A 19,180-nucleotide genomic window follows, 5' to 3' on the forward strand; every position below is an offset into this window, starting at 1 on the left:
AAAAGGAAAAGCCTTAAAAAGGTTCATACCTTCTAAATCACTTAGAGGACTGAGCTGGGGAAATAAATCAGGAATGCAAGGATTCCCCACCGTATTACTTATAATAGAGGCCGGGGAATAAGCAAAATATTCGGAAATAGGCACTGGTTCCGGACATTTTTAGCACATTAGATAGAATAGTATCTAGACCATAAACATATTTTTAAATCATACAGCAACTTGCTCACCACCTAACGTGAAGGGAGAGACAACACACAAAACTCCGTATCAAGAAAATGACAATTATATAATAGTAATTACATCAACGAAGAAAAGACCAACATGTTACCGGTGATTTTCTCCAGATTGTGGGCTGTGAACGACTTGTTGAATTTCAAAATTTTTTCAATCTAAAAAATAACTTGCTATGAAATCATAATGTAATAATACCTTCTGGCCCAGTGCACACTCTCTCCTCCCTACAACTGCAAATTGCAGTTGTTAAAGAAGAGTTGAATAGGCTCTTCCAACAATTTCCTAACCTTTTCCTTTGACCATTCTAAGAGCTTCCTGACTCTATCTTTGCTCAAACGTTTTTTCCTGCTCCGAGGCCTTGAAGGTTTCAGCCCATCACAGAACCAATGCCCACTGCAAAGAACACATGATTTATTAAAGACAACTTGTCATCAACAGCATTGATTCAAAGAACAAAACAGACGAGAAAACAAAAGCAGACTAACATTCTGACCCTTGGAATGAGACCTGCTGAACTCATACAGCCCATTCTCTAAGTGTCCAAAGTCCTGGGGGCAGCTTCCCAAGCAGGAAGCCTCAGGGTCTCTAGCTCTCTGGGGACCTCCCTTGAGAGTCTGGGGAGGGAGAATTGCCAAGGGCAGGTCCTCCCATTGGCGAGCTCAGTCTAACCTGGACGTGGTTCCTGTGCTCTTTTGACCTTCATCACAAGGTCAAGGAGAGGGCACTGGACCCAGGTCTGCCACTGAGGCAAATGAGATGCAGTGATTCAAGTAGTATGGTACCAGGAGGGAAGGCAGAGGGACAGGCAAGAGGCAACGCATCAGGTGTCCTGGGCAGTGTCTGCTGGGACCCAGGCTGTGGTCCAAGCGACAGGCTGTGAAGGGATCAAGTTGTGACTGAACCACCAGCTGACAAGTTCTGGGAAGAGGGTAAGCCAGGCTGCTGGGAAGCAGCGTTTCTACCCCATGCCGGGGTCTTGGAGGCTGGCAAGGATACCAACTCTCTTGTCTCCCTTACACCCAGTTCTATTACAGAGCTCAGGGCCCTCCCAGCCAGGACCTGCTGGAAAACCAGGAAGGTCCCAGAGGCAGGGGGAGAGGATGTTGACTGACCTTGGAAGGTCAGGAAGACCATGACTCCAGCTGGTTTCCACCATTCCAGCCCTACCCTTCATCCCCAAATCAAGCACTTGCCAATCTGCAATAAATAACCAGGAGTCTGAATAAATAGTAAAAATCTCCCAAATACTGTGCTGGGAGAGGAGGAGGAAAAAGGCAAGTGCATGGAGTCCTAGAAGCATCCAAGGGACAGCCTGGAAAGGCGCCTCCTTGGGGAAGCTGTTCCCGCCCCATAGCCACAAGTCCTGGCTGTCAGGCTAAGGAAGTTTCCGGGGGGCGTGAGGGTCCCTGCTGGCCAGTCTGGGGAGATGAAGAGGGCCCATGCTACGTTACCCAGCCTTCCAGATGCAAACCAGCTGCCTCCTCACAAAAGGAGGGAGGGCCTTGGTCAGAATAGGCCCACTACTCCCACAGCCCAGCGTGGGAGGAGCCGGCTGCTCCTACTCGGTACGCATGTGCCCCACATCCTGGGAGCAGCCCGAGCAGGTGACCGGAGAAGGGCCTGCACCTCCTTCAGCTCCCCTGCCTGAGGGAGACATGGCTCTCCTGGCCCTGACAGGACCCAGGCCTTTGAGCTCGGCCACGCCTGACCCAGAGAGGCTCCCTTTGGTCCCACTGCCCTTTATGGGACTCGCCTGCCCTGGGCCGGCACCTGGAAGCCAAGGAAACGACTACACCTCAGAAGCACCTGGATCCCAACCTTAATGTCCTTTTTCTTTTGGGAGAGAAGGACCTTTGGGGGAACCTCTGGAAGACCCAGCTCTCCCTCTCCTCCCCCCTCCCTCCCTGGGCAGGTGGGTGAGGCTCAAAGCTTCATGGGCTATTAATTCTCAGCAACTCTGGGTTTCCAAGAATCCTGCGGTGGGGCAAGGGTTCAGGGCCCTCGAGTGAGGCACTGTGGACTGGGAGCCCTGGGAGCCTAGACCTGGGAGATGGGAACAGGCTGCAAGGGTCAAGGCTGACCTCCAGGAGCTTGGCTGAGCCAGACTCTTCATCCTGTCTCCAGGATTCTTGCGCATAGAGAGGAGGGTGGGGGAGGGGCTGAGGATAAGGCAACCCAAAGAGAGGGGAGAGAGCGAGCAACGGAGAGGGGCGGACAGAGTGAGAGCCACACCCCCTCAGTGAAAGAGGTGGAAGGAAAGAGAGGGAGACGGAGGCGGAGGCAGAGACAGACAAGAAGAAGCAAAGACCAAGAGGGAGTCACCTCCCTCCAGACACATGGAAACACACACAGACGGAAGAGAAGCACACGCGAGGGGGATTAAAAAACATACACAGCAACCCACAACTACACACACACACACACACACACACACACACACACACACACACACACACACACACACACACACACACACACACACACACACACACACACACACACACACACACACACACCCTCTGTGGGAAAGAGACAGAGGGTGAGACCTGCGCCTGGCAGCCTCTTAGCTCCTTCACGGTGTCACCTTCCCTGTGGAGAAGCCCAAGCACCAACCTCCAGAAGTGGTTTCTGGCTCATCTGCCGAGCACCTCCCCGACCAGCGCCCAGAAGATGGAGCAGGAGAGCAGGAAGAGAGCAGCAGAGCAGAGGCAGGGAGGGGCCCTTGCCTGCCCCCAGGGCCCGCAATCTGCCCCAGCCCCAGGAAACCACCTCACAAGCTCCTGCCTTGCTCAGCAGCCTGGGCGAAGGGTCCAGGGTGGAAGGGGTGGAGTGGGGGGAGGAGCCAGGGCTCGGTGGTTAGGAAGGAGCAGGGCACAGCGGGCCCCCGGTGGGAGCGGCCAGGGTGAGAGGCCTGGAGCAGGCTGATCCTGCAGCGGCCCCTCTGGCTGGGACCCCACGGGCTCCTGCACGTCCCAGAAGCCAGGGCACAGGGGTCGGCGGTGGCTTCTCTCCCAAACCTGGGCCTCTTGCCGCCAGGCTATTGTGAGTCTTGGAGTTCCTTGGCTTTCTGTAGGATCTGGCAGATGTCTGTGATGGGGTAATCCTGGGCAGGGAAAAGGCCAACAGTATGCTTGAGAATTCAGCTCACCCTTCACCACCTCTGCTGCTCCCGGCCCTCTCCAGTAGACCTGTCACCATGCTGGACCCTGGGCCTAAGGGATAGGGAGCACAGGATACCCCCAGTCTGCCCAGACCTTGCCCGGAGCTATACTACACCCACTGCAGCAGTAACTTAACCAACCCAACCAGTCACCACCCAAAAGGTCTCACAGCCCCTTCCCTAGGACAAGGACCACCTGCTTCACCTCTCCCCACTCCTGCCGTCGGACCCTGACCTCCACTGACAATGAGCCTGGAACAGGGCCGGACGCTGTCCATGTACTAGCTCACTGGGTCACCTCAACAGCCCGATGAGGGCTTACTGTGAACCTGCCCGTTTTACACATCTAGTCAATGAAGTTATTGAAAACCAACCCCAGGCCAGGCGTTGGCAAAGAAATTAAGGCCTAGAGAGGTTGCCACTTAGCTTAGGTCACATGACTAGCACGGGAGAACAAAGATGTGAACCCAAAATCATCTGACTCTCAAGCCCATGTTCTTAACCACTAAGGCCCACACGTTCCTTCCCCCGGTCTGAGCACGATTACCAACGGGCATTATTACCACGTACTGGGTAATAAGTCGCAGCCTTGAGTGAACGACTTGGCTTCTCTGAACCAGCTTGGTTCAGAGAAGCCAAGTCGTTCACTCAAGGCCACACCACACTCAAGGTCAGTGGCAAAGCCAGATTCAACCCAGATCCAAACACAGATCTGCCTCAGGGGTCTGGACTATTAAGCCCTGCTACCCTCTCCTGATCCTGACGCAGACTATCACAGCAGCTGGCATGGGGCGGCCGCCTGCTAAGTGTCTGTCTCATGGCTAAAGACTGAGCCTGCCCCTCCAAACTCCATTACCTGCAGGAGCCGCATGTTTACGGTAAAGTCCCCTTCCAGCAACTGCTCCCGGATCAGTCTAAGAAAAACAAGCAACAAAAGCGCTGGGCCCCTGGGCCACTCTGAGTGCAGGCCCACCGGGCCCCTTCCCGCTCCTGCCGCCCCACCGCACCCGCAGCAAGTCTGGTTTGATGCTCGCCTGAGAATCCCAGAAGCTCTCACCAGCCTCTCGAGAGCAGGCCCTGCCCGCCCCCTGCTCGCGGCCACACTCACATGAGCATGGCGCAGCAGACCAGAAGGAGGAAATCAAAGCGGCTGTTGTCGGCAAACAGGGAGTCCCAGATCCGGATGACATCAGGCAGCAAGAACTCCTGGGACAGCAGCAGTGTCAGCCAGCGGAAGGCGAAGAACTGGGGCTTGATATTCTGCTCTTGCTGGGGAGACAGAGGTGCAGGGTGGGTGCAAGAATCCGTGTTGGCTGGTTGCCATGGAACACCATGCAACCTATTAGACATGAATTCATATAAGCAGCAGGCCAGGCGTGAGCGCCAGGCACGCTGAGGCGGGGATGGCACGGGGCTGCCTAGGGAGCCTCGCTCAGTGAAAGGGGCAGCTCCTGCTTGCTGCCAGCCAATGCTGTCAGATCGTCTGATGTTTTCAATTATTCCCAATGGAGACGAGCCCTCTGGTCAGCCACAGTGAATACTATTGACCGAAAAAGCGTGTTACAAAAAAGCAAGACATGATTCCATATTTGTTTAAAAAGATATGTTTATATATATCTTCTTGTTCACGAAACTTGTTTTGTTTATAAATAAATATCCTTTTTACTGAACTGTTTCCTGAAATAAACATGGAATGCCACTCCACTAATTTTTAAAACTGAAGTTCATACTTCCTTTCTTGGAGGACTAACAGGCTGAACTAACAGCACACAGTGAACGCCCTGCACCACGCCCGGCACACGGGGCACTGTATCCACCTCCCCCACCCCCAGCCCGCTAGGCTCCCACCACCTGCTGCCCAGGTCCCCCAGCCCCGCCTCGGCACCCGGCTCAGCACTCCCTAGCAGCAGCAGCCACTTCCAATCCCCAGACTCAAGCCAGTCCTCATCCTGGGCCTGGGGTGCTCAGGAGCCTGTCGTCCTCCGCCCTGGAGGAGGTGTGGCCCTGGCCCGTGTGGTGCTGGGGGTCCTCACCAGTTTCAGGTAGAGTTCCATGTCCTTATCCTTCAGTGTGGAATACACCTTTTCCATCTTGTAGGTGATGCCACACTGTGAGTCGTCAAGGCTCTTGATGAAGTTGTCCCGGATCTCAGCCATGAGGTTGGTGAAGCAGAAAAAGGTGTCCGCCTCGGCGTGCTCTGGGAGACGGGCAGGGTGAGGGCAGCCGTGAGAGAACTGGCGCCCTCCCGTGTCCCACCCCACCGCTCAGCTACGTGAGACCCCCTCCCCTCTGAGCCTCACCAAGTCACCCCACCTTGGTCAGGCTGCGCCCCTCCTCTGTCCGTGGCCACTCTCCACCCCCAGACTAAGGACATCACTTCTTTCTTCTCGCACCTCTGACAATGCTGTACACCAGCTCAGCGACTGACTACATGCTCTTCTGCTGACATTTTTTCAAATCATTATTTACTTAAATTCTTTCTATCATTCGGCTTCCTGTATATACAGCTCATCTCCTCTACCAGAAATTCAGTTACAGATAGCAAGAGATCAGTAAATAAACATCTAACATTCTAGAAAGTTCAAGCCAGAAAAGATCTCAGAGATGATCTAGGCCAACCCGCTTATCCGACAGAAAATGGAGGCCCAAAAGAGGGAAGTGAGCTGCACAGCTTGATAAAATAAAGCCCATTAGCCTGGAGCCCGTGTATCTACCTTTCCACTCGCTGTTGGGGTCGGTGGCAAAGGTGTAGTACAGGGGCCCCACGATCTCATTCATGCCCTGCACGTAAGCGATGCCAGGGTTGAGCTTGGCGTAGATGAACAGAATCCGCTCCACGACCTCCCAGTGGGCCTCGCAGCCGTTGGGCAGCACCTCATACTCGTTCAGGGATGAGGGCGCCGCGTTCTTGTGCGGGGAGCTCATCTGGGGGAGAAGAGGAGGAGCTCGTTGAGGTGGGTGGCACTACCGACAGTATGTTCTCACCGGGTATGTTCACCCACAAGCCGAAACCTAACTTCCATCTCATGGGCAGCCCAGGGCACAGAGGAACGAGTCCAGCACCACCGGGAACAAGCGGACAAATCCAGAATGTGTGACATTCTACAAGCCAGCTGGACTGCAATCTAACTTATGGTGATAAAGGTCAGGATAGTGCTTACCTCTGAGGGAAGGCGTACTGACCAGGAAGGGGCATGAGGGGACTTTCTGGATGATGGGAATGTTCCGTGTCTTGATCTGGTCGGCAGTTACACGGGTGTATACATAAGAAAAAGGTCATCTAGTTGTATACCTAAGATTTGTGCATTTATTGTGTGTAAGTTATACTTCAATTAAAAAAAAAACCTTAAAAATATAAAAATATATCAAGAACAGACAACTGGTTAAGACTCTTCAAAAAGTCAAATGTTGAGGAGGGGGGAGTGGAGGCGTGCTCCAGATGAAGACACTAAAGAAACATAACATCCTAACGCAACGCATAAACCCTGAAGAGGTGCTGGTCTGGATTTAAAACAACAAAAACATTCTTAGTACGACTGAGGACACCCGATCCCGGACTGGATGTGAGGTCTTATTACGGACTATGGTTAATCTCCGTAGATGAGACAATGGTAAGGAGGATGTCCTTATTCTCACGGGATGCCTGCTGAAGTACTTGGAGGTGAAGGGTCAGGACGTCTGTCTATATATGACACACACACAAACATGGCCAAAGGTTAACAACTGTTGAATTTAGGTGGAAAGTATATAGGTGTGCGTTGTACTCTTCTTTCAACTTTTCTGAATGTTTCAAAATTTTCATAAGAAAAAGTTGGGAGATGAATGAAGAGATGATGATCCCCACTGAAAACTCATGCAATAGAGCAGAGGTCCCCAACATCAGGATCCCCTGGGAGTTTCATAAAGGTTCAGGTGCCTGGGGTTAACTGTATGAGAGCCACAGGCACACCCATGCAGGGACAGAGTATGAAGCTGTCCTGGAAGCCCAGGGTCCTGGAAACAGGAAACTCCCTTTTCCACTATATATACACGTGTATACACATATACATGCATGTACATGTGCACACACAGAGACACACACATCACTAATGTTTACCCAGAGTGTTCTATTGCAAAACAGAGCTCCACAAGCCTTCCTGTTTAATGCCCTGAACAGCATAGAATACTCTCTCAACATCATTTTCAAGATGAGGAAACTGAGGCTCAGAAATGTTAGGCCACTCATCAGACATCTCGCATTACAGTGAGCCCAGACCAGCTCACTCTAGAACCCGAGGTCCAGGCCTCAGAGAGTGCCCACTGCTTTCCAAGAATCTGCACAGCCATGACCTCATTTCACCCTCTGGGCGATTCAAAAGCCAGACAGGGCAGAAATGATTACACCCAGTTTACAGAAGAAGAGGCGGAGGCCCAGGAAGGTGAGTCTGGTGTTAGTTGCCCAGGGTCAAACAGTCCGCTTCAACTCAAACTGCCCAGCCACTGGTCCAGAGGTCTAGTGATGGAGCTCTATCACCAGGACCAGGTCCAAACCTAAAATCAGTTCTCAGCCACCAACTACTGTAGTAAAATGAATGACAGAAGCCAGGTCCCCATCTAGCCATGCAGCCAGAACATCAGCAGCCAAGCAGGAGGGCCACCAACCCAGCCAGCCACGGGGCCATTTAGCCAAGCATTTGGCACCTCCTGACACACCCAGCTCTGTCGTGAGCACGTGGAACCCAGGGATCAGCCAGAACGGCCCCGTCACCCCTGTGGTGGAAAACGGCTGCTCTCCTAGAAACACAAAGCCCTGATCGGTCACTCCACTTGGGGGAAACGAGCTTAGCTTGTTGGAGGTTACAGAGGATTTTTCCATTGTTGGAAGACAGCGAAAAATTTTGAGGAACAAGTCAAAGCTCCAGGTGCCAAAGCAGTAGGTGTAAATTAAGGAACAAGACAACATACTTGTTTAGCTATAAGCAGCTTCTCAGAATCACAGGAATCTGCTAGAAGACTGAGGTTCAAACACTCAGCATCACCTGGCCAGCACAAGACCTATCATTCTTTTCTCCTAGGTCTCTCACACCCCTCCCCACTCCACCCCAGCCCCCACCCCCACCCACTCTTGCCTGGACACCTCAGCTGCCTCCCAGGCAGCCTCTCCACCTCCATTCCTGCCCCCGCCAGTCAAATCTTGTATAAAGGCAGATTTAAATCACATCCCTGCTCTTAGAATGGTGCAAGGGTCCCCAGCCCTCAGGATAAAGGCCCCGCGTGGCCTCACCACCACTCACCTCTCCAGCATCCTCCAGCAGACCTCCCCCAACCCCCCGACCCCGCCCCACCCCACCTCATGCTGGACTCCCTTCCTTGAACACACCCCGCTCTCTCCGGCCTGAGGACGTCCACACATGCCATTCTCTCCACCTGAAGTCTCTTTCCTCTTCATCCTTGGAGCCTCAGCTTAAATGTCACTTCCTCAGGGAAGTCTTCCCTGATGCCCAGACCAGGTCGGCTCCCCCCATCACTGTTCCCACCGCACTTCCTCATCACACTGGTAGTTACTTTTCCAAGCGCCGTCTACACCACAGACCAGAAGTGTGGCTCCTTCACTGCACAGCAGGGCCCTCCCCCACACCCATTACACCAGCCTTTGATGCCTGACTTTCAGAGAGAGCCTGGAGGGGGACCGGGCAGGACCAAGGCTGCTTTGGGTAACTCTCAGGGCAGACGGTCAGGGGTCTGTCTGATGGCCCGTGGCCACTAGTCCAAGAGAAGCAGGGAGGAAAAGGTCATCACGGGGCGTCACTGGGGCTGCCAGGTTGCCTCTCACATTTGTGACCCCACTCCGGTTCCGGGCCACCGTCTGGGATTTCAGTGTCGTCTGTTCCACCCGCTTACGAAGGGTCTCGAACTCATTCTGCGGATCCAGGATGAGGAGGCAGGGGTACTCGGTGGCCCTCTGGAAGAAGGATATGTCTGGGCACAGCCTTCTGTCAAGAGGGAACAGAGGAGGACTGTTACTCAGCGTGGAATTTTTAGGCATCCCACCAGCACCCTGCTGCCAGATGCCCCAGCATCCCCAAAGCCTCTGTATGTGTGTGTCTGTTTTTTAATTAATAACATTTTATTTCAAAAGCAATATAGTCATGGTATATGTATACATACCCATATATCTTAACGTGTATTTGCAAACAGACACACACACATGCATATATATTTTTAAGTGTCCTTAGGGTCTTAACTCTTCTCTTAAAACAAATGTCTTTCCATGTCAAAAATACCTCATATGTACAAACGTATTAACTGCATTGTGGTTTAAAATGGTAAAAGAAGTTTAGTTAAGTTACACATTATACAACAGAATATTACACAGCTGACATGGGAGATGCTCAAGACAGAGCAAGAGAAAAAAGCAAGTTGGGAGACAGGCTCTAGATCGTGATCAAGTTTTTAAAATATATGTACTGCAGTACACGCACATTTTCCAAAGATCTTATGCAGAGCACATTGCAAACTTGCCCTCTAGAAACACTGAACAACGTGCTACAATCACTACCAGGGTAAGAACCTGTTTCACCAGAACTGGGTTCAAGACGTGGTTCCTGACTTAAATGGGGCTATTAAACACCTGGTGAGTAGAGGCTCCAGCCTGAGAAGGAAGGAGGCAAGAGCCCGTTCTGCCCCCTGGCTGAGCCGCCCAGGGTTGGGGTCCCACTGAGGGCACAATGAGCACAGGAGAGGAGCAGCCCCAGGTGGCGAGGGGCTGGAAACACAGCTACAAACGGTGAAGGCAGAACTGAAAGCAGGCGGGCAGACTCAGAACCCAACCACTGGGTCCACTGCGGACAGGCCTGCCGGCTCCTCACCCAGCCCTGTGGGAGAGTCACCCGCTGCCAGGCTCGCCCACCCAACAGGACAGCGCAGCCGGCGTCTCCACACTTCTCTACCAAGAGGAACGGCACGCACATGCACACAGCGTAGCTCAGTTTAAAAAAAAACACACTTCTGACCCTGTCGCTCCTGTGCTTAAAACCTTTGCGCGTCTGCCCCACATCCCTGGGATGGAGCGATGGTCCGACCCCTGCTTGCCTCCAGTGTGGCCACAGGCACACAGGCCTTCGCGCAGCTCCTCGCCCAGCAGCACACGGCCCTCCGCTGCCCTTCCCCTGCCCCAAGGTGCCCGCTCCTCCCATCTCAGCTGCTGCCTCAGGCGAGGCTTCCCGACCGCCCTGAAGCACCCTGAACTCTGCCTTCAGAGCATTCTCCACAAACTTTAGCGACACGGAAGATCTGTTTTGTTGAACATCCATCTTCCCGTCCTCCCTGCCAGCTTCTAGGTTCCTTAAGAAGACAGGCCATGTCTGTCTATTCCGTGTTCAACGCCCAGCCTGGCTCTGAGCCTGCCATGTAGCGGGGCCTCAATATTTGCTGAAGGAAGGAAGAGATGAATCCACAGACGCCAGGGCTACAACTGAAACTAAGACAGGGAGAGAGGAGAGCCAGGCGCTCACCGCACTGCCAGCCCCACCCCAGGCCTGCTATCACTAGGGCCTGGACTCAGCTAGCAGGACAACTCACCAGCAGTTCCTCAAACACGCCCCTGCGGGCCTGGGCTGGGAAGGGACAGGGCAGAAGAACTGGGAATCCCACAGAAGCCCCAGGGGCCGGCTCCCAGCGCCCTGCTCACCGGACATCTTTGTCGATCTGCAGCAGCACCTCGTTGTCCTTGAAGTACGTGTTCCATCGGCTGTCGGGGTTAGGGTTGAGTGGCTGTCAGGGAAAACGAGCTGCTCTGTCCTCAGCCGGCTAGGAGCCCAGGGACAGATACCAGCCTGGGGGCCTGAGCAGCGGCTCCGAACCAGCATTCCCACCAGAGACCCAGCTGTGGCTGGGACAGCCTGTGAGCTAGCTGGGGGGCAGCACAGGCCTCGCGCAGCCTCCCAAAGCACCATCACGCTCCACACCCGGCGGCCGAGCCCCGCAGTCCGCTCTGAGTACTTCCCTGCGCAGCAAGGACTCTGTCTTTCCTGTCTGTAGCTCTAGAATGCTGCATGTAACAGGTGCTCACTAAATGCTTGCCTGCTGAATGAATGAATATTGTATCATTAGGTCTCTTCGAATCTAACTCATTACTACTTTGAGTTGCCAATTCCAGCCCTTGGAGGATCGGCCTGGGTCCAACCCATCTCCACTTCCTGACTGCAAAGCACCAGGGAGGAGCTCGGTATTTGTGGCTGGAACGAGGCTTCCTCCAGGCCGCACAAAGGCAGTTTATCCTCCCACCGGCCCTGCTCTGACTCCCTTCAACTATAATATCACAGAACCTTCCTCGAGGAAGGGGACTGAGGAGGAAAGGAGACAATGCACGTGGAGGACCTGGCTCAGCGCTGCACACGCACGCTCCCGTGACCCCAGTCATCGTTTACAGTCCCGACTGGGCCCAGAGCCTGCGGAGAACAGGGAGAGACAACAGCCTTCGTGGGCTGAGGAGCTAAATGCAGAAATGAGGTACTGGGAGGGCCAGAGGGGACCAAGACCAGCTGCACCTGGCCTCTGGCACGAGGGACCTAGTCCACTCCAAAGCCCACACCTCTCCCCACTCTGCAGCCTCGGTCCCCACTGCTGACCCCTACTCACATGGTCCTCAAAGGTCACATCCTCCCTGGATACACCCATGTTGGCCTTGGCGATGCCAGGCTGGATGATCATTTCCCTCAGGAACTGAGAATACAGCTCCCTGTAGGAGAGAAAAGGAGAGAGGGATGATCCCCAAAGGTCTCCCCCAGGGAGCCCGGCGCAGAGCGGCAGCAACAGGAAGTGGGCCGGGCTCACACCACCTGCTCTGTTTGATACAAAGGGCCTCCCATCATCCTCCTTTGTCAGGGTCTCACCTCTGCTTGGCCAGGATGGAGGTCCATGACGCTCTCTCCAAGGGGAGGTAGTTCAAGAGAATCTGCAGAGAGAGAGAAGAGCAAAGCTCTGGCGACTCCCCCAGCCCAACCCTGGAAGTAGATGGAGGCTGAGAGGCCTCAAAGAAAATGTCTGATAAAGCCCGGAGACAGCAAGATGGGCTAAATAAAACCCAGGAACACAGGCATGGGCTGGGGGCAGCCTCCCCTTTTCTCCCCACTGGCTTCCCCCACCTTCATCCTGAACCAGCCCTTTCTACTGCATTTCCTCACACAGACTCTTCCAAACGATAATAAAACTCTGTGCTCAAAGGGGTTGGAAACCAGGACACCGGGGTTCTGCTCCCACCTCAGCGAAAGGCTTTAGGCGAAGCGCAGCCTTTTTTTTGTCCCAATAAGCATCACTTCCACTGAGCTGTCTGGACCAGGAAGCAGAGGGCTTCGCTGGCATTACAAAGTGTTCCACCCCCAAGGGGATCCTGGAGGGGACGCCAAGAGAAACAGAAAACCCAGAACTTCCCAGAAAAGCTTCCTGGGACAAGCAAGGAAAGACAGAGAGCAGGAAGAAGGGGCCAGGGGTAGGGGCAGCCCATGCAGGAAACCAGGGAGTCTCAGCAGAGCAGAAGCTCCACCCCAGGCACACCCACCTTCCAGCAGAGGCACCGCAGTCCGCCCTCACAGGGGATGCCTGTGGACATAGCAGGCAAAGGTCACGCCCCCGCAGAGTCCCAGAACCCCCCAGTCCTCCACCTCGGAGCCAGTCAGCAGGGAATGGAGTGGGCAAGAAGTACTTCTTCGAGGATCGTTTTCTGCCAGAAAGATCACTAGACTAGATGCTACCCCTGTGTGTACTCTCTCTCCGTGGCCCGTCTGGAATGTTCTTTTGAGGATAACACCTTCTCACCCTTGATATTTCTTCCTCAGAGCAGCCTTTACCAACCACCATCTCTTCCCAAACAAAGTCAGGTCCCTTGACATAAACGATAACAGTTCCATCAATTCTTCACAACATCCACCACAAATGGGATCGTATAATGTAATTTGTATATCTATTTAACTTAACATCTTTAACTCCTACTATTGGGTAAGCCCCAGAAAGACGAGGACCAAATTTGTCTTACAGTCCCAGTACCTAGCCCAGGGCATGGCCCACAACAGGTAGTCCATAAGTATCTGTGGAATATAAACAAAGCTATGAATGCTGAGTGTTTTGGGCTTTACGGACATTGTTTCACTTAATCCTCATTACAGCCCTAGTAAGTAGGGAAGATCAGCATCATTGTCTCCATCTTACAGATAAAGAAACTCATCTGGAAAGATAGAGAAATCAAGGACTCACACACAGGTCTGTCTGACTAGAGCCCAACTCAGCAGGCTGCATCCCCTGGGGCCTGGCAGATTCTTCAGCTCAGCACAGATGCCAAAACCCCTCAAGATCTTCAGGGCCATGTTATAAAGCAGAAACTAACACACCACTGTAAAGCAATTATACTCCAATAAAGATGTTTAAAAAAAAAAAAATAAATAATAATAATAATAAAAAGATCTTCAGGGCCTAAATATCACTCCTGAACAGAAAGACAAACTTCTCCTGAAATACTGTCATGAACCTTGCTAAAGCAGCTGTTGCTACCATCTCCCCAGTACCGTGAACAGAAGCTAATGCCCCCCCCTCAGAATCTGCATGGGGATGAAGAGGGCAACTCAAGCACTACTTGCTGACAAAGTTACAAGGGCAGAGCAGTCACAAGAAGCTACCCAGAACACCTTGGGGTATTTTTAAAGACAAGCAAAAGTCTCTGTGCTGAAAAGTTAACTAGGCCACGGAGGGCAAAGTCAAAAACTGCTGGGGTTCAGCTCCTTAAAGTGGGTGTCTCAAGGCTGGAATTTTACCATTAACCAAAGTTCACTGTTGCCTGAGTTGGCTTTGATCCTAAGCCAGGGATAGAACCAGGAACCACTCTGCAGCTAACCAAATTCTACAAGACAGGAAGCTTGCTGAGGAATGAGGAAAGACCTGACCTCGGCTCACAAAGTCTCCCCTCTGCCCTCCAGTTACTCTCAGGAAGCAATCAGCATCACTTATAGGCCAATAAGCACCCTGTCTAAGGCCTACAGGCATGCTAATTGTGGCCGCCACTGCTCCAGGAACCCCCTCCAAGCTCAGGGCAGTCACTGGTTGTTCAGCTCCACAGAAGCTGGAGATGGCCCCAAAAGGCAGGCTGGCCCCCAGAACTGGCCAGGTGTGGCCTTGGGCACCCTCCCCTCCATCTTAGTCACAACGCTGCTCTAGGAAAACCCTGAAAACGGAGAGTTGCCTCTTACCACTAAAACTGAGTTCCTGAAGCTTTTCCAAGGCAATCGTGGGCTCCTTCAGGACATCCTGGAAATCTGCAATCCTAGAAGGAGGGAGGGGGAGGCAAATGAAGCACAACCAAACCCCAAGATGACAGGCTTCGCGACCACTCCTAAAGCCCACAGCTCCCTTACACCACCAGTCTCCAACCTGTTCCTCCCTCCCCTTTGGGACACAAAGATGGCAAAGCTCAAGCAAAACCTGGCCAAAGGCAGCTTTGGAGAACTAGAGATCACTTTTTCCTCTAAGCCCAGAAATGTAGAGGTATTCTTGTCTAGAGGTTCTCAAATGAGCACCATGAAATTAGACACATTCTAATATTTAGTGAGCTGGCATTTATGGGGCACTTCCTGCTGGCCAGGCCCAACACACTGCTGCTATCTGAACTCAAAAAACCCTAGGAATCAGGAGTAATTTGATCTGTAGACAAGGACCTGTGTAATCAGCGTTCCAAGCTCAAATATATAACCATTAAAAGACCTCTGGGCCTGCCCGCAGGCAAGGACAAAAGGTTTAAAAAACAAGTCCTGCACCAAGGGGGGAAAGTGGGGGGAGGGGGATGAATTGGGAGATTGGGATTGACATATATACACTAATATATAAAACAGATAACTAATAAGAACCTGATGTATAAAAAATAAATAAAATTAAATATATAAAATAGATAACTAATAAGAACCTGATGTATAAAAAATAAATTAAATTAAATTAAAAAAAAAAAACAAGTCCTGGAGGAAAACTGAAGAGTGAGCAAAATTAGCCAACGCTGCAGGATTTGGCCTGAGGGGAGAACAAACTGGAGAATCCAGGTTTTCTAACATTTCTAGTAAGAAAAGGACACGTGGGACGAGGAGCATCTGGACAGACTAGGGTACTGGGGCAAAGGGTTAACAAGGGAAAAAAGGACAGGAGGTGGGGGTGAGATCGGGCATCGAGGCCCTGGAAGAGGAAGACACCAGGGGAAAGGCTCCAGGGTGAGGAAGAGACAGAGAGAGAGACAGAGAGAAAAGGGGCGACACCGAGGGGCAGGTGTCCACGTTCCGTGCCCCCCTCAGGCCCACAGCAAAGAGGTTGGAAAGTGGGCGCCCAAAACCTTCTGCCGGGGGCGGGGGGGGGGGTGTCTCGGTTCATGGCCGCATCCGCGCGCCCCCTCCGCAGGTCAGAAGAGGCAACCTGGCCAGGAGTGGCCTGGCTGGTCTGCCCCAGTGGCCCCTTACCGGCTCTTGTGCAGACTCGACATGGTGTTGACTTCCGGATCCCCCCGCTGCCTCCGCCGCCGCCAGCGCCGCCGCCCCTCAGGGCCGCGGGGCGCTGGGCAAAGGCCTCCGACCGGAAACTCAGCCTCAGGCGCGCGCGTTCTGCTCCGCCCCGCCCCGTTCACGTGCCACCGCTTCTCCGCTCTGCCGTCTGGCGGCGCGGCGGGGTGGGCGGGGCAAGAGAACGCCGGGAACACGGCCCCGCCTCCGCTCCCCCACCTACGAGGCCTGCGGACTTAGTGCGCAAAGTTTGAGGTCGCGCAGGTGACCGCGCAGTCTGTGTGCCCCAAGGCTATTCCTTGTCCTTTCCTGGGCCTCAACTTCCAAGTAGGCAGTATACCTGTCACCTTGTCCTCTTCCTTACACGTTCCTCACCTGCAGTAAGCTATCGAGTTATCGTTTCAGGGATGTAGACCTTCCCTGCTAAACCATACAAGGCCTCCCGGCTGGTCTTTTCATTGCTGAACCCTCGACGCCTATAGCAGTGACTGCACAGAGCAGATGGTTCAATAAACATTGGATGGAAGAGCAGGACTACAGTTCAGGGTTTCCTTGACTTTTGTATTTCGTGAACATGAAATTTATCATAATATCAGGACAATCGAAAAGGAAAGCCAAAATTTCAGGATCCTTCCCAAGAAAAAACAGTTGGCAGCCTCACAATGTTTTTTCTCTACACCTATATGTGCATATGTGCATAATTGTCCTTATTTTTTTTTTAGAAGGGAAATTTTATTTTATTTATTTTATTTTTGGCTGCGTTGGGTCTTCATTGCTGCACTCAGCCAGCTGGGCTGCTCTTTGTTGCAGTGCCCGGGCTTCTCCTTGCAGTGGCTTCTCCTGTCGTGGAGCACACGCTCTAGGTGCTTGGCCTCAGTAGTTGTGGAGTGCAGGCTTCAGTAGTTGTTGCTCGCGGGCTCTAGAGTGCAGGCTCAGTAGTTGTGGCGCACGGGCTTAGTTGCTCCGCGGCATGTGGGATCTTCCTAGATCAGGGATCAAACCCTTGTCCCCTGCATTGGCAGGCAGATTTTTTTTTCTTTTAATAAATTTATTTATTTATTTTTGGCTGTGTTGGGTCTTTGTTGCTGTGCACGGGCTTTTTAGCTGCAGCAAGCGGGGGCTACTCTTCATTGCAGTGCTTTCTTTTGTTGCAGAGCACGGGCTCTAGGAGCGCGGGCTTCAGTAGTTGCAGCACGCAGGCTCAGTAGTTGTGGTTCATGGGCTCTGGAGTGCAGGCTCAGTAGTTGTGGCGCACGGGCTTAGTTGCTCCGCGGCACGTGGGATCTTCCCGGACCAGGGCTCGAACCTGTGTCCCCTGCAGTGGCAGGCGGATTCTCAACCACTGCATCACCAGGGAACTCCTGTCCTTATTTTTTAAATTTCTCCACAGATCAGTGAAAAGTTTGTCACTGGACTGGATAATCTCGAAACCCCCTCCAGCTCTCAGCTGCTGCCCACCAGGATTTCACTACTCCATGGAGCAAGCACAGGGACACCTGTTCCTTTATTCACTCATCCCACAATTTCTGCTCCCACTATGTGCTAGGTACTGTGCTAAAAGTTTCTTCAGAGTACAAAGATTATGTTCCTTTGCATGAAATATAAGAAATGAATAAACGTTGACTTAATTGCACAACAGGACAGGAATTTTTTCCAGGTTAAAAAAAAAATACCACCAGCCCTTTGAAAGATTGATTAGGAAGACAGGGAAAAACACAAACAACATGTTAAGAAAAAAAGACAGTTGGCTATCATTCGGAAAATGATATCACATCTGACAGGAAAGTAAATTCTGAATGAATTAAAGCTCTGCAAGGGAAAAAACCTATGGGATTAGAAGAAAAATATATAGAAAAATGTTTTGAATCTTGGAGAAGGAAGACATAAGGCCCAGAAGCCATGAAATATAAGACAGATATATAACTACCTAAAATTTTCAGTCTCTAAATGGTAAAGGAAAAGACAAGCATCAACAGGGGAAAATATGTGTACCCTTTATGATAAAGGGTTAATCTCCCTAATGTATAGAGAGTTCTTAAATCAACAAGAAAAAGACAAACACCCCAAGAAGAAAAAAAAAAAAAGCATTCAGTCATTCAAGAAATGTATTGAGTGCCTACAACGTGCGAGGTATGTCCTAGGTATTGGGAATTTAGGAGTGAATAAAAGACAAAAATCTCTGCCTTCGAAGCATTGACGTTTTAGTGAGGGGAGTTAGACGTTAAATAAGGTAAATAAGTAAACTAAATGGTACATCAGATGGTGATAAATTCCGACAGGGGAAAATAAAACAGGAGTGGGCAGCGGGAGGGGCTGCAATTTTACATAGGGGGTCAGGAAAACTGCTCTGAGGTGATGTCTAAGCAAACACCTGAAGGAGGTAAGACAACAAAGCTTATAAGCAGGCACTTCAAAGAAGAAATAAAAATGTCTCGCTAGAACCTGAAATAATAAATTGGACTAATACTCAGAGGAATATGAATTGAACAACCATATTGTGCCTCTTGGTCTGGGAAAAGTCATCAGTATTTATTGTACCCACCATCACTAGGTTGTAGAGAACCAGACCTCTCTCAAACAGCTTTAAAGAGAGTTAACCTGTACAGAGTTTTCACAGAGCAATTTGACAAGCACTAATACAATTTTTTAAACTTTTTATATTGAAATATTATAGGTTCTCCCCAGTGGTTTCTTTTTTCTTTTTCTTTTTCTTTTTTTTTTTGGCTGCGCTGCACGGCTTGCGGGATCTTAGTTCCCCAATCAAGGATCGAACTTGGGCCCTCAGCAGTGAAAGCATGGAGTCCTAACCCCTGGACCGCCAGGGAATTCCTCTGGTTTCATTTTAATACAATTTTACCAACTTCCAGATATAACTGATGTTCCATAAACTACACATATTTAAAGTGTACACTTTTATAGGTTTAGACATGTATGTAGCTGTGAAACCACAATTAAAATAATAAACACATCCATCGCCCCCAAAATTCCTCCTGCCCTTTTGTATCTCCTCCCTTCTTCCTCTTTTTGTACATCCTGCCCCACCTCCATACCCAGGCAACCACTGGCCTGCTTTCTGTTGCTATAGATTAGTTTGCGTTTTCTAGAATTGTTGATTTTTTTTATCTGGCTCCTTTCGCTAAGCATAATTATATTGAGATTTGTACATGTTGTAGCATGTATCAGCACTTCATTCCTTTTTATGGCCGTAGATTCCATTACTAGATGAATCAACCATAGTTTATCCACTCATCTAGGTTGAACATTTGGGTTGTTTCCATTTTTT

At 51.3% G+C, this 19,180-nt stretch overlaps 1 protein-coding gene across 3 annotated transcripts; it reads right to left on the reverse strand.

Moving 5' to 3' along the window:
• Positions 1 to 628: 628 nt before the first annotated feature.
• On the reverse strand, positions 629 to 15,983 carry TBC1D13 (TBC1 domain family member 13). 3 transcript variants are annotated; one of them, XM_061199810.1, is made up of 12 exons: positions 15,859 to 15,983; positions 14,611 to 14,684; positions 12,933 to 12,973; positions 12,268 to 12,329; positions 12,014 to 12,113; positions 11,064 to 11,146; positions 9,207 to 9,363; positions 6,109 to 6,319; positions 5,428 to 5,591; positions 4,503 to 4,663; positions 4,251 to 4,308; positions 629 to 3,337 (listed from the first exon to the last, which is right to left on the reverse strand). In XM_061199810.1, exons 1-12 carry the CDS (start codon positions 15,879 to 15,881, stop codon positions 3,272 to 3,274), a joined length of 1,200 nt encoding a protein of 399 aa, XP_061055793.1. In that variant the 5' UTR covers positions 15,882 to 15,983; the 3' UTR covers positions 629 to 3,271. The 3 variants fall into 3 exon arrangements, with proteins under 3 accessions (XP_061055793.1, XP_061055792.1, XP_061055794.1); XM_061199809.1 differs by having other exon boundaries at positions 9,207 to 9,366; XM_061199811.1 differs by lacking the exons at positions 12,933 to 12,973; positions 15,859 to 15,983 and having other exon boundaries at positions 9,207 to 9,366; positions 14,611 to 14,659.
• Positions 15,984 to 19,180: the final 3,197 nt, after the last annotated feature.

This window comes from Eubalaena glacialis, chromosome 9 (genome assembly GCF_028564815.1).
Source record: "Eubalaena glacialis isolate mEubGla1 chromosome 9, mEubGla1.1.hap2.+ XY, whole genome shotgun sequence".
Classification (NCBI taxonomy): Eukaryota; Metazoa; Chordata; class Mammalia; order Artiodactyla; family Balaenidae; genus Eubalaena; species Eubalaena glacialis.

Bases quoted from the DNA above. Each gene is read 5' to 3' on its own strand.
- TBC1D13 (XM_061199809.1), bottom strand. From the start codon at position 15,881: ATGTCGAGTCTGCACAAGAGCCG. The intron at 12,330-12,932 runs GTGGGTGTGCCT...CTCTCTCTGCAG, and splicing joins TGCGGTGCCTCTGCTGGAAG to ATTCTCTTGAACTACCTCCC. The intron at 5,592-6,108 runs GTAGATACACGG...CCCGTCTCCCAG, and splicing joins CCCCAACAGCGAGTGGAAAG to AGCACGCCGAGGCGGACACC.